The sequence below is a fragment of the Daphnia magna genome, linkage group LG3 (assembly GCF_020631705.1).
Source record: "Daphnia magna isolate NIES linkage group LG3, ASM2063170v1.1, whole genome shotgun sequence".
Lineage (NCBI taxonomy): Eukaryota > Metazoa > Arthropoda > Branchiopoda > Diplostraca > Daphniidae > Daphnia > Daphnia magna.
The window spans coordinates 825,319-838,069 of NC_059184.1; the positions used below are offsets into that span (position 1 = coordinate 825,319).

The following is a 12,751-nucleotide window of genomic DNA, read 5'->3' on the forward strand; positions in this document are numbered from 1 at the left end:
GTCACTCATGATGTATGCCTAATAAGTTTAGTTCAGACTAAAGTCCAAAAATAAGTGCTTAATTGCTAACTCATAACACGCTTAAACTCATTTCATCAACGCTTTTTTTGTAGGAGATGCAAGGTTCCAATTATCTTTTCCAACCCAAAACTTAAGGGATCTCTTATTTCTGCTTACAACCGACTATCCAATATCCATATAACATATACATCTCAAGTGACCCGATGGAAGTTTGCAGTGGTACGTATCATATTAAGCACCCGAAGTTCTAGAGCAAACCAGCTTACAATCCAATGACCTTTCATCTTTCCCCGATAATTTAACTCGGCAAAAACGTCCAATACGTTTCAACAAACCTGTTCCAACGATACTGAAGTGATGACTGAAACAAATCATGCAACGTAACGACCATTTATTTGGCATTGACGTCATTTATAATATCTTGGTTACAACACATTTTGTGCGGTTATTCCGTTTCACGTTAACTTCTTTGTGACAACAGTCACTCATTTAACGATTTAAACAAATAAAGATTGACAAAAACATTAGAACAATTTTTTGCGACCTCCAGGGCTGTGTGGATTCTGCCGTTAAAGGAACTTCATCAGTTCTGTGTGTAGGAACAGTTGGAGCAGCGATCTTTAGTACAACAGCAAAGACATAACAGACCACAAGGAAACAGAAGAATCGACCAGAGCACGCCGCAAAACGTACAATGGCTCTTTCTCAGTACTCCCACCTTGATTGAAACAATTCAAAAGTTAACCCTCAATAAGATAAATTAGGTATAGCAACTTCAAGAACGCATACTCGACAAGATGGACATCCGCCACCAAATCCACCAACCTAGATACGATAAATGATATAGTATAGAACTGTCAAGTTACACTTAAGATTTTATTGCTTTTATACATTGATGATGGTGTGATTCGGTGCACTCACTACCGGCGCCACTTGTTGATGGCCATTATCCAAAGGTAAATACTGGGGAGACTGACTGCCAATGTTAAGAAACCCATGCGGGGGAGCTACTACCCGAGAAATAGATACAGCAATGTTATATATCTAAGCAGAGAAATGCAAACGTAGCATTTCTATGGACACTTGCGACACACATACCTGAAGGCTTTTCCGTTTCGACGGCCATGCTTTCTGAGAATGAAGATTGCTTTTGTTTTTTAAGAACTTTTCGCCGGAAAACCTTTGGTTTGGAATTTTTATTTGAGGAAGGTTTTATCAGTAGTTTGGGGCACTAAGAAAAAAGAAAGAATAAACTTTCGTGAAAGGAAAACGCGAGATCGATTAGACCAAGGTCATTTCGAGACAGTAACGTAGAGCCAACTGGGACTAGGACGGTACTGGTTAGTGGGTAGTGACAAATGATTTCGACCCGGCTTTGTCGCAACTATGACTAGGAGGAATGGTAGAAAAAATCCACCCGTCGATACAGTTTCCCTCTGACGACATAGCTCCGGGCATACGCCATTGAATTTTCTGCCATTTTGAAATGCAGAACTTCAATAATTTTCTTCAGCTCCGTTTTATCTTTGGCTTGAACTGGCCACATAGCAACTAGCACAGTTTATCGCAATGTTTTTATCGCTCCTTCAAAAAATAGACTTTAGTTTAGTTTTCCGAAATCATCGTAGGTTATCGCATGATGCAGCTATAAAAATTTTTAATGCAATTTTTAAATTCTTTTCGAGCAGACACCATAAATTAAATACTTTATCTCTGTTCAACTTGGCAAAAAGGTTGTGTTTTCAGTTCTATCATTTCCAAAATGCGTAGGAGTGCATTAATTTTATTTCTTTGTTTACAAATACGTTATGTACAATCTAAAATTAATTTTACAAATTTAATATAAAAGTTAATACAAAATGAATATATATTTCCCACATCCAATAATGACAACCCATTTCTGTTTAGTAAATTATTAGTTGGTAGGATTATAGTTTTTTCGATTAAACATTAAGGGTTATCATCGTAGAAATACAGACACAGAATAGGTTACACTTATACTAAAGTTGCAAAAAAGGCAGGCATGAATTTTGAGGAATTCTTTAAATCAACGTGCTTTATCTTATTTTTGTTTTCAAATTTTGAAGTAGAAAGCTGTCAAACCGAATTCAAGAAACAAAAGTATTTTTGTAGAAAATACAATAGCGGAATGAATCTGAACGATATTCCTTGGTGTCTCGCTCTTTCTTTTTTATCTTACACATCTCTGCGGAAAATGCCTCTTAGATGTTGCACCAATGCAGCCATAAACCAAATCCCACTCTAGTTATAAACTGGAAATGCGGGTTCACACTAGTCTGTGTATGAACAGTTGGTGCATTGTTTCTTAGTGCAGCATAACAGGCAAAGCAATCCGAAAGGAAATAGTAAAATGGACCATAAAATTCCACAGCATGTTATGTGACTTGTGTGTATCGAGCCGACCTACGAAAATAACCAAATGTTGATTAAAGATTAATTAAATTAACAAAGGAAACTTCAAAGAGATCTATGTTTACTTACATGGCACTTGGGACATCCACCACCCATTATGATAACTATAGAAATATAAAGAAATTAATTATAAACTTTGTCTGACGTGATGTGCGTAGTTTGCTACCTTGGGGAGCTGCCTGTTGGGTCCCAACATTAACAACTATCGGTGCAGGATCAGTCACTGGCAATGCCGTATAGCATTTTTGTTCGTCCGGTACTATGAATCCTGGTGGGGCTGAAGAAAATAAAAATGTGACGAAATGTTTTTCTTTATTTTATTTTCCCTTGCTTCTAAATCAACCCTCACAACAATGCGAAGGGGGCGATTTAATTTTAATAGCCTCAAGCTTTTCCAGCAACACAAACGTGTTTTTGTTATTGATGACTCACTATCGTTCTGCACGAAGTCACGCGTGGAATAATGAAACACATGCATATATAAATAAATTATCTGTCCAGTATGTTGTTGAACAAAAAAAAAACTAGTTTCATCTTAATGCAAAATTTCACGGGTCCTGTTTTTCGCTACGGAGTGATCCAATGCGAATGTGGTGATTCGGTAAGTCAAGCAAAATACAAACGACTTGTGTTTTTTGCTCAACCAATCGAATAGCTGTAGCATCTTGTTACCCATCCAACCAGCTCAAATTGAACTTGGATTTACTTTGATGGCGATTCTAGTTTCTCGTGTTAACAGCTTTGATGTCACATTTGTTCGAGTCCTTAATATTGGAATTCGGCAAGTAAGAACGCGAAATTAACAATTGAGAACGAGGTTGTCACATTTCGACGTGACATCACCTTCGTTGGAATGCCATTAAGCGCCACTTTCTTTGTGTAACAAAAACGTTGCTTTTTCCTCAAAAACTAGCACAATCCACGCCCAACCACTAGACAGACAGACAATGATTCCCTTTCTAAATTCTAACCACAGTGGATTTGAATGATTACTTACGGGCTGAGGGAGTATAAGGCGGTGGGTTTCCTTTTTCCATTTTGCTGGAATTCAATTAGAGTACTTGAAGTATTAGAAATAGTTTTACTTAAGCGAAAACGGAGTCGAGGAACAAAGGTTTAGTACCAGCCTAGTCAAACAACAGCATGCAACTATCGACCAACTCCCAGAAACTAGTTGAGAAATACGACTCCTCCATCATGCCTGTTTTCTCTTTCATCTCACGCAGTGGCGCCTCGGTTGGTGGAAATGGGAAAACACTATTTCCCAACTGCTTGCGTAGACGAGAGTCGATTGCCGGAAGGACTGCTATTATTTATTTTACTCAGACATTTGTATGACTCATCATGTTTATACGTGGCAAGACGAGTTATTCGTGCAATTCCGAACAACCTTGTATCCGACGGTCTAACAGTGTGGTTTTCAAAAATCATTAAATAAAAGAAAATCAGAAATTTTATGCTCTAAAAACATTTTTGAAATGAGAAGACATCGATCGGTTTTCAACCAGGTCATGGACACGCGGGTCAATACAACATCAATAACACACCAGTCGTTATTATGCACTCGGCTCCTCGCAGAATGAAGAGAATTCCAGCAGCACGAAGGTTATATTCAGTTATTTCGACTCATCCTTTATAGAAAGTTACTTATGTGCGAATGATATGAAATATTGGCATATCCTACACGCAAGCTGCACTATTTTTTTTTAACACCTCAATCCACAAATTATCTTACAACATGGGGAAACGTTTTTCTTGGTAGTGTTTAATAAACACCACTCAGCTACACGCTATGTCCTTATCCGATGCGGTAAAATACTAGCAATAAAGTACAAAAACGACGTCAAAAGTTACACAAAGCACATCCTGCAAAGAGCGTCTTAAGGCGGTTATTTACATTTATGACTACAGTATATGAGCCGGTACCGGATCCGGGCAAGCTTATAATCTAGAACAAAACGAATGATTTTACGAAAGTTAATTCTAAATCGATGTTTTCTTTGCAAAAATAAAGAAACAGTATCTATTGACGCAACAAAATATTTGCTTGTTTTCAAATAAAGTAATCCCAAGAACAACTTGATTAAAGAAAACTTTATGAAGTTCAGCTGGATCGCACAATTCCCCGTGTGTGTTGTCTGAAGCATGCCCTAGAATAAAAATACCACAAGTTTGATGGCTCATCACGAAATAAAGGCTGAGTCACTAATAAAATTTGTTTTGTTTCAGACTGAGCTGTGGTTATTTCCCTAGTCTAAAATTATGCATTTTCATCAGATAAAAACCAGGGCATTGGGCATTTCCATTGTGTCCTTTATGCATTACACTTTACTAACATCACCACCAAAATAATGGTACTCCTCATAATAGTTGAACGTGAAAGACCATGCCAAAATACCTAGGCCGAAGAGTTTTTTACGATCTTCATTTAAACGGGATTACAGCTCACACTAGATTAAGAGCACGCCTGCTGCTTAAGTTTAAGTGCAGCCTTGCGTACTGTTAAAGTGGGCAGATAGTCTAATAAAATATGATCGTTGCCACTCCCCCCTCCCTTCAGTTAAAGGGCTATCACGGTGCTGAAACATTTTTAGCTAATTAAAATTCAATACCAAAATTGCGGCCACTGGAAACTGATTTTCAAGCATCACCATGAGGGCGATTAGACCTGCGTGCTGCCAAGTATGCTAAATCTGTACTAACTAGGGAAACTTAAGGCTTCCCCTTTTTTCATCTAAATCGGTTTCTTAATTTCAAAAAGAAAAAAATCGCATTTTTTTGAATAACTGATAGCAGATATAATTTTGACGTACTTGGTGATCAACGTTGAGTTGAATTAATATAAATTTTGATTAGAGTAAAGGCTTTCCCCACAGCATGATAATACCGCGACTATCTCCCGAAGCCAGGAGAGCACCATCATAGTTGGCAGCTACGGCTAAAACTGCTGAGGCTACAAGTGCAATCAAGCAGGTAAAACATTCCTATTCCTTTTCGAAACTAATTTAATATTCGTGAATTACCATGTGCAGGAATGCGTCTAGTTGTAGTTGACGTGGAATCAACATGCAAAAAATAGATGCACCCGTCTTCGCCGCCTGATACTGTCCATTAATATTATTAATGTAACGACAACAGATTGTGCAATTTGATAGATTCATTTTGAATTACCTAGGTTGGGACACCAGGCTCCCGGTTGAGATGTAACAGGACAAAACTCGGATCGAATTTTCGACTGGTGGTGGGCTAATGGACATCTTCGTTTAAGACGAAGACCACCTTGCTCATCCACAATTCTATTTGAAAAAAAAACAACGTTAGCACTATTTAAAATCGGCAAAAAGTAATAAATGCTAACTTGTATAGGAAAAGTGCATTGGCGGCGCAGCTGACTAGAAGACTCGGGTCTCGTCCACCCCGACCAGCCCAAGCCGTGAAAGAAATGGAGGTAACTAATGGACCTTGAGTACGTACTGAAGGTTGAATTTCCACACGACGTCCTTTTATCAACCGACCCGTAGCCGAGTCCACCAGAAATGAGTTGATATATCCCTTTAGGAAAATTAAATTATGATAAAATTATAATCTATGAAAACTCGATTTATTGACACTATTACCCTGTCATCACCAGCCCATATTAATTTTCCCAGTCCATCACAAGTGAGACAAGTAACTGGTGCTCCTATTTGGCTGCTTCCATTCAGCGGGAAAATTCCTGTTGAAGTGTTTAGGATTTGAAGCATACCACGTTTGTTCCCAACCTATGACACAAACCGCTTGTTTAAAACAGTAAACGATATTTGAACGGTATCTATGTCTTACGACGACTAGATTGTTGTTGGATGGCAAAAAAGCACAACAGTTTATGGAGGACTTGGTTGGATCGCGAAATATCCTTAAACATTTTCCTGTTTGTGCGTCCCATAAGCGAAGTGAGGCATCTATGGAGCAACTTAGAAGCCATTCATTCCTATCAGACCAATGTACATCTAAAAGATGAACATGCTTATAAGCATTCTAAGTAACATGAAAAATTTAATACAATTCTTTCTACAACAACAAAAAAATCACCTGTAACTCCAGCTGCATGCCCAGATAAGATGTGCAGAACTCTGCAAAATGGAGAAACTTCACAGATAGACAAGGTTCCATCAAGGGAGGCACAAGCAAGAAGAGATGCTTCATCTTTTGCAAATGTGAGATTAGAGATAGCTTCTTTATGCTGAAAAATCAAAAAGAATTCAGCAAATCATCTTCTTCAGAAATAATGAGCTGCATTAGTTATTGCTGTACATGATCCAACATTTGTTGAATTGTCATATATCTGTCATCTTGGGTGCTGTGAATTTTTTTCTCCGACAAGGATACATTCATTCCCCGAAGACTAACAGACCTGCTACGTGAGCAAAGAATTTCTTTGGGTACACCATATCTTTCAAATAAGATTGTTGAACGAAGCTGCAGATAAGACCGTCTGAAACTCTCTTCATTACTTGAGGCTTTTGTAGATTTTTCTTGCAGAAGAAGAGCTCTTCGACGTAAATATAGAGTTTCTGTAATACACGACACGAATAAAAAATGTAATGAAAGGAAAATCGGTAAAATCTAATCTGATTTCATACTTAGGCACGGATTATTGGGAGTTCGTAGATGATTGCACAATGCATCTGAAGCAAGGATGTTTTGCCAAACGTTGGCCATTTAAGGCACCGAAAGCGAATTGGCAAATTACAAAACCGGAGGGTTTAAAGATTTGTTGTGGTATCCTGTTAACGTTTTCTCCCCCACGACAGGAAAACACCATTCGGGTAGTGCGAGGCAAATCCTGGCATTCTGATTTCTGATTGGCTCTGACAGGAAGTTTGCGAACGCCACCACTACGAGAATGAGAAATTATACAATATGCAAATTCGTTTGGCGTCATCTGTTTTCCGCGCGTTTATTTAAACCCCAGAACTGTCCCGTTTAGATGCTGACTGTTTCCAATGGCTTTATTTCGTAACGTTGAAACCCGTGACTCAGTTTTATGAAATTCTTTCAAATTAACCATATAAATTGTATATTGTATTCAGTTCCCTATAATCCCAATACTAAAAATGTCACATTAAACGGTAAAGTTTTTTCATCCATATTTTCCGGAAAATTGTAAACAAACAAAAATAACAAATCTTCATCACGCCCCATACAATCAGGGCTAATTACATTTTGCAAGAAAGTGTAACCAAACCCAGAACTCTAACATTCAATCGACCCTATTCCAGTAAACATTCCAAGGTCGATTACCAAATTAAAGGTTGGATTTCAACAAAGGCTTCAGATATTTGTGGAAGGATTCGTGGACATTCTTCTGGTTCAGGGGACTTTTGGCAGCTTCATCGAAGAGTCCTAGATACAAAATTTATGTTTGTGACAAGTTGTTCGTTTTAATGTCACTTTCAATAACCTACTTTGGTACACGTTTCCATCCCAGCATCCAAGTGGAGAACCAAGAATCTCGTCCCGCAAATCGAAACTATCAACTATGTTAACGGCCTGGGGACGGATTGCAGCAAGCAATTGCACGTACCTTTTTTTAGAAAAACCGGGAAATTAAATTGCGTTTGTAATAACAGAACAATAAGTATTGATCTGTACTTGGAATTTAGCAGAAGTAAGTCCTCCTTTTTCAAATTGGCACACTGTAGATTGTAAAAGATAGATGTAATTTTAAGAATTATTGAGCTATGATGTTTACTCTCTCTTTTTAAAAGATAATTTGCCTTTATCTAGAATTGCATTCGTTAAAAGGCTTACCAAAAAGAAGTCACCGCTTCGATCTAGGATCCAGTAAATGATGAAGAGCTCGCAAAGCTGAGAAAGGATAGCGCGAACTGGTGAGGACAGCCGGCTCTCCTTTAGAGAATCGACAAAGCTTTCAACAACGAATAACCGGGCATGGGCTTGGGCAGCTTTGATTAGATGGACGGCAGCATGATTCCAGGCATCGTGTGGCGCATAGCCTTTACGACTGTTGTTCTCCAGTTCAGCTATAGCTATGTCAACCAATCTAGAAAAATATCAATGGAAAAGGTAAGGGCTAAAACAAAGACACATCGGTTCAAGATAATACCCGACGGCAACGCGCCGGTAAAGTCTTAGGATTCCTTCAGGAGTTGTATCGACAGTTCTTGGGCCCTTTTCTTCATCAATCAAATACTTCACACTTAAGCCACCAGATTTTTCCTTGCGAGTCTTGACCAAGTACCTACACAATTTAGTTTTTTTTTTCCAGAATATATGAAAGTAAATCAAGAATAGAAACGATCAGGTCAGATACTGACCTTGCAACTTGCAGCCATAAAACGGTATTTTCTCCTTCATACGTTATCGCTGCCGTTACCTGGCCGTATATGCGCGGGAAGTTGCTACAGGACCTATTAAGTAAATTATGAAAAATAAGACTTAAGTGTATATATATACTCCGGAATCAAGAAGCCTACATATAGCCATGGCCACCACAGGACTGTCGACACGTTTCAACAAAGTTGGCGGCTTCGCTGGAACAAAGCGCTTTCAAGGCACATGACAGTCCATGGAGCTAGGAAACAAAGGATTACCATTAAGCAGATGCAACGAAACGAAACATATAGCCGTCTAAAGCTACGGCACATACGTCAGGCAATAGTTCCATATCTCCTTGTTCCATGCTATTGTTGGCAGTGTTGTACAAATTCCACAGGTGATCGGCTGCTAATTGAAACCCAAAGGTGGCTGCCAATGGTGGCAACAGTTTGTGCTGTTGCGCTTGATAATCCATAACTTGTGGCTCCCGATCTCTACAAGTCCGCAAAAATCAGTAAAAAATCCTTCTAAACCAAGTGTCAATGTTTACAACTAACCCGGGTTTAAGCTCTGACTGGCGGCGGACGCAACTGTACCGTGTTGCAATAGTGACAGCTTTTCTCAGGTTCAAAGTGACATCCTGATTAATTATGGTCAAAATTCAATAAAAATGTTGATAATTACTTCGAAATAATACAATTGTTTACCTGACAAACGACAACGCGTACAAAAACCATCGTGGCGTAGCTTAATTTACTATTGGTAGGTTTAACGTATGTTCCATTTTCTAAAACTTGAGAATGTTTCATAAGAAGTTGCTCACGAGGAATTCGGACTTTGTCAAACCCGAGATAGCCGTTATCGTTCGTATTCATGCCGAGCTTGGGTCCAATTTCTCCAACCAAAATGCCTAAAATTTGGTAGTTGAGTAATGTTTCTTGTTTTAATTCACGAGACGTATATAAAATATACCAGGCAATGGTTCGTGAGTTTCTTCGTCTCTTAACTGCACCATAAAAGGATGAATCCCTTCGCACTTTCCTTTCGTGTAGAGCTGTGCCATTACGACAGCGTAGTTTGCAGTTTTTCCCACTAAAAAACAATGTTTTAAAAACTAAAGCAAATACGAAAAAAAAAAATCTTACACGAGCCAGGCCACCTAAATAAATACAAAGAATGTTTACCCATAATTCTGAAAATTATTATTTAGAAATACCATTTGTATGCAGTCAAGGAGGGTGATTCCAATATAAATTCTTTAGTAGCTGGATCGTAGGTTGCTTTTGTTTCGAGCCCGCGAAGGAATGTTCCATGTCCAAGTTCAGTCTAAGTAGTGGGACCAAAAAATAAATTATTTAAAGCACAAATATACGAAGGTGATTGCCATACCTGAGCATAAGTTCCAATGATGTTAAGATTGTAAGCTTTCTCAAGCCACTTTGCTTGTTGCTCTACTGTCCCTTGGCCCATCAATGCAGGAATAAACATCACATAATGCAGTGCAATGGGGTTGCCCTCTTTCAAGATGGCAGATCCAAGACCAGCCCCCATTAAGGACCTGAAATATAATTATCATAAAAATCAAAACATATTTTAGAGTTAGAACAAGGCAATGCATTTTGTTTTTAACAGCTAGGCAATGAATATCCACAATATGAATTTGCGTGGGCTTTCGAATCACCTTAAAGTCTGCACTTGACCTGCTGGTGAATCTGCTAATTTATGCATGAGCAGACATGATTTTCGAAGATCTTCAGCATATTTATCAGCATGACTTAAATATTCCATAGGTACAGGATCTTTTAACTGCTCATCAGACAGAATGTACGTTTCTAGAGTATAGAGAGCCGTCATGGAATTGACTGTAAAATTAATACTTAGAATTAGACAAGACTTTTATACCCAGCTGTCTACGCTCAGTTGTTTTTTCTTTTCCTCCATCAAGAAAATTAGTAATTTCTTCTTTATTAAAAGGGCAATTTTGACGTTCCTTCTTCAAATCGGGGTTTTCGTAAATTTCCTTTGTCATTTTTTCTACAAAATAAAAAGAAACTTTCAATTAATGAACGACTCGCGTTTGGTACGTAATTTATACATATTGAATGCGTGTGACGATAAAAGTTGAGCAATATTCAATTGCAATCAGTGTAAACAGAAAATAGGACTCAACGGTTTCAAGTTTCCAACGTGAATGTCCAGTCAATAGGCTCGGCTAGAAAGTTGGACAATCTTAGTTTTTTTTTTATCACAACACGTATTTTCCAACCCCTTAGCTTAGCAGTCGACATAGTAAAAAAGCATTGCCATCATTAAAAATAGCAAACAGTTTAAACATCACAGTCACAGATCACACAAATAACAAAGTCCATAGGTTTTGTTATTTTTTGGAGTCTAATCGGAGATTATCTCTGATACTCAATAACAAAATTCGATGCCTACGTGTATCAACTTTCATGTTTTATCACTAACTTTACACAGTGCATTTTAACTCGCGCAATTAATTTATCTGCGGTTAAGTATTTCAATTAAAATGGTGTTCAATGATGTGCTAACTCGCAATAATGCGCAGTAAAAAGGAAACGCCGAGTTCGTTGACTTCTTCTGTCCATTTTGACTTGTACACAAGTCCTGCTTTTATTGATAATACAATTGCATTTACGCTTTACGCCTACGCATTTTCTTAAAATTAGGATAAATTTGTTCCCTAAACAAGTAAACAATCAGTGCGATTGACGCCATTTAAGATTCACCCTGCGAATCTTAGTTGGTGTTATTTGATCAAGATCTTTATCAAGTATCATTTTGTTGAGCTTAGCATATGCTGCTGTTATTATTTGGTTATGATTTCTGTCGATAAACTAGTGTCTTTATAAACTTATTTGCCCATTTTTCCTAGAAATAAGAAGGCAGCATTGCGCAAAAGCTTCGTTGAACATCTATTTCAAAAGAGTTGTTGACTATTGTCATGCAGTCAAGCGAGTTCCAAAGAAAAAAAAAGTTTCGCCAAAATGTATTGCATCTTCGCACGCGATCCAACCATAGAAACTCAATGTGACGCAATTGCTCTTTCTGTTGCTTTACTGTTTTGCTACTTTTAGGCCATGTCACCATGACAACCAGTTTGATTTCTTGAATTCAATCTTTTTCATGCGATTCTTTTCGATTTGCGCTTTGCGATACAGCGAATTATTTACAGCTTTTTTTTCCTAGAACGAATTTCCGTAACTACTTTCTGCCAGTTATGGTTTCATGATCAAATCCTTTTTGTTCCACATTATCACTGTAGAGGTTTGGCTTTAGGACGATACATTTAAAGAAACAATTTAAAAAATTTACTCGTCAGAAAGATTTAAATTCACAAACGGGCTAATGTTGTTAGTCACACTCATGCATAGCAGAGAAAGATTCCCCCCGTCTTTTGATCGACTGTAAAACGCATAAAACTAATCGAAACAGGTGGTTCGATGATTATTCTATGCACAGCAACTAGAATAAAAACAGCAGTTGGTAGTAAGACAAAGTTACTTAAAATTAAAATAGCGCGCGTATACGGTCCATTCAATATTTTTGTTGTCTGTCCTGAATACAGTCCTATTTATATTCTATCGTCCTATTTTTATTTTTTTGTCTCTTAAATTCCATCCAGCCGTTCAATCATGATGGGGTGTGTATCATCATGCCATGTTTCAGAAAAGAAATGTTGTTCTTTGTTTGACAAAGTTTGTTTGATCGAATCGCGAATCTTATTGGCTCAGGACGTATTTTGAAACGGAAGTTGAGGACGTAAAGTGCAAAGTCGTGGGCGAGCATGCAGACAGCTGGGAACATTCCCCCAGCAAAATATTCCAAGTAGACAACATTCGCGCCGACCGATGTATAGCCTATCTACTGTATGTCGTGCAACTCAACGCGCATGCGTTACGGACCAAGTCGATTCGAAACCATCGGTCGAAATCCTAACTGGAAAAGTTTCTCT

The 12,751-nt window shown here is 38.1% G+C and overlaps 3 protein-coding genes across 5 annotated transcripts; all 3 read right to left on the reverse strand.

Moving 5' to 3' along the window:
* Positions 1 to 395: 395 nt before the first annotated feature.
* LOC116919074 (brain protein I3) lies at positions 396 to 2,026 on the reverse strand. 2 transcript variants are annotated; one of them, XM_032924943.2, is made up of 4 exons: positions 1,120 to 2,026; positions 913 to 1,031; positions 811 to 846; positions 396 to 739 (listed from the first exon to the last, which is right to left on the reverse strand). In XM_032924943.2, the coding sequence occupies exons 1-4, from the start codon at positions 1,145 to 1,147 to the stop codon at positions 605 to 607; spliced, it is 318 nt and encodes a 105-aa protein (XP_032780834.1). In that variant the 5' UTR covers positions 1,148 to 2,026; the 3' UTR covers positions 396 to 604. The 2 variants fall into 2 exon arrangements, with proteins under 2 accessions (XP_032780834.1, XP_032780835.1); XM_032924944.2 differs by having other exon boundaries at positions 913 to 1,028; positions 1,120 to 1,695.
* A 1,863-nt stretch (positions 2,027 to 3,889) lies between these two features.
* LOC116919071 (WD repeat-containing protein 13) lies at positions 3,890 to 7,300 on the reverse strand. Its single transcript, XM_045170444.1, is given in 9 exon segments — positions 3,890 to 5,407; positions 5,478 to 5,558; positions 5,626 to 5,809; positions 5,812 to 6,006; positions 6,072 to 6,215; positions 6,277 to 6,443; positions 6,526 to 6,676; positions 6,748 to 7,007; positions 7,077 to 7,300. Coding segments are annotated over 9 exon segments (1,362 nt in total). The 5' UTR covers positions 7,156 to 7,300; the 3' UTR covers positions 3,890 to 5,306.
* Positions 7,301 to 7,496: 196 nt separating this feature from the next.
* On the reverse strand, positions 7,497 to 11,248 carry LOC116919064 (probable peroxisomal acyl-coenzyme A oxidase 1). Of its 2 annotated transcripts, none has more exons than XM_045170436.1 (17): positions 10,946 to 11,248; positions 10,678 to 10,809; positions 10,457 to 10,607; positions 10,165 to 10,333; positions 9,992 to 10,101; positions 9,921 to 9,934; positions 9,748 to 9,867; positions 9,483 to 9,685; positions 9,333 to 9,415; positions 9,107 to 9,269; positions 8,934 to 9,031; positions 8,775 to 8,867; positions 8,564 to 8,698; positions 8,248 to 8,500; positions 8,089 to 8,132; positions 7,902 to 8,020; positions 7,497 to 7,839 (listed from the first exon to the last, which is right to left on the reverse strand). In XM_045170436.1, the coding sequence occupies exons 2-17, from the start codon at positions 10,802 to 10,804 to the stop codon at positions 7,742 to 7,744; spliced, it is 1,980 nt and encodes a 659-aa protein (XP_045026371.1). In that variant the 5' UTR covers positions 10,805 to 10,809; positions 10,946 to 11,248; the 3' UTR covers positions 7,497 to 7,741. The 2 variants fall into 2 exon arrangements, with proteins under 2 accessions (XP_045026371.1, XP_032780823.2); XM_032924932.2 differs by having other exon boundaries at positions 10,871 to 11,242.
* Between the last annotated feature and the right edge of the window lie 1,503 nt (positions 11,249 to 12,751).

What these genes read in the sequence shown, in the direction of transcription:
- LOC116919074 (XM_032924943.2), bottom strand. Translation starts at nt 1,147, where the DNA reads ATGGCCGTCGAAACGGAAAAGCCTTCAG. An exon ending in CGAAACGGAAAAGCCTTCAG is followed by an intron (nt 1,032 to 1,119) that starts GTATGTGTGTCG and finishes TTTCTCGGGTAG; the next exon opens with TAGCTCCCCCGCATGGGTTT. An exon ending in GCGGATGTCCATCTTGTCGA is followed by an intron (nt 740 to 810) that starts GTATGCGTTCTT and finishes GTTTCAATCAAG; the next exon opens with GTGGGAGTACTGAGAAAGAG.
- LOC116919064 (XM_045170436.1), bottom strand. Translation starts at nt 10,804, where the DNA reads ATGACAAAGGAAATTTACGAAAACCCCGATTTGAAGAAGGAACGTCAA. An exon ending in GGTCAAGTGCAGACTTTAAG is followed by an intron (nt 10,334 to 10,456) that starts GTGATTCGAAAG and finishes ATTATATTTCAG; the next exon opens with GTCCTTAATGGGGGCTGGTC. An exon ending in TGTGGTGGCCATGGCTATAT is followed by an intron (nt 8,868 to 8,933) that starts GTAGGCTTCTTG and finishes TTTACTTAATAG; the next exon opens with GTCCTGTAGCAACTTCCCGC.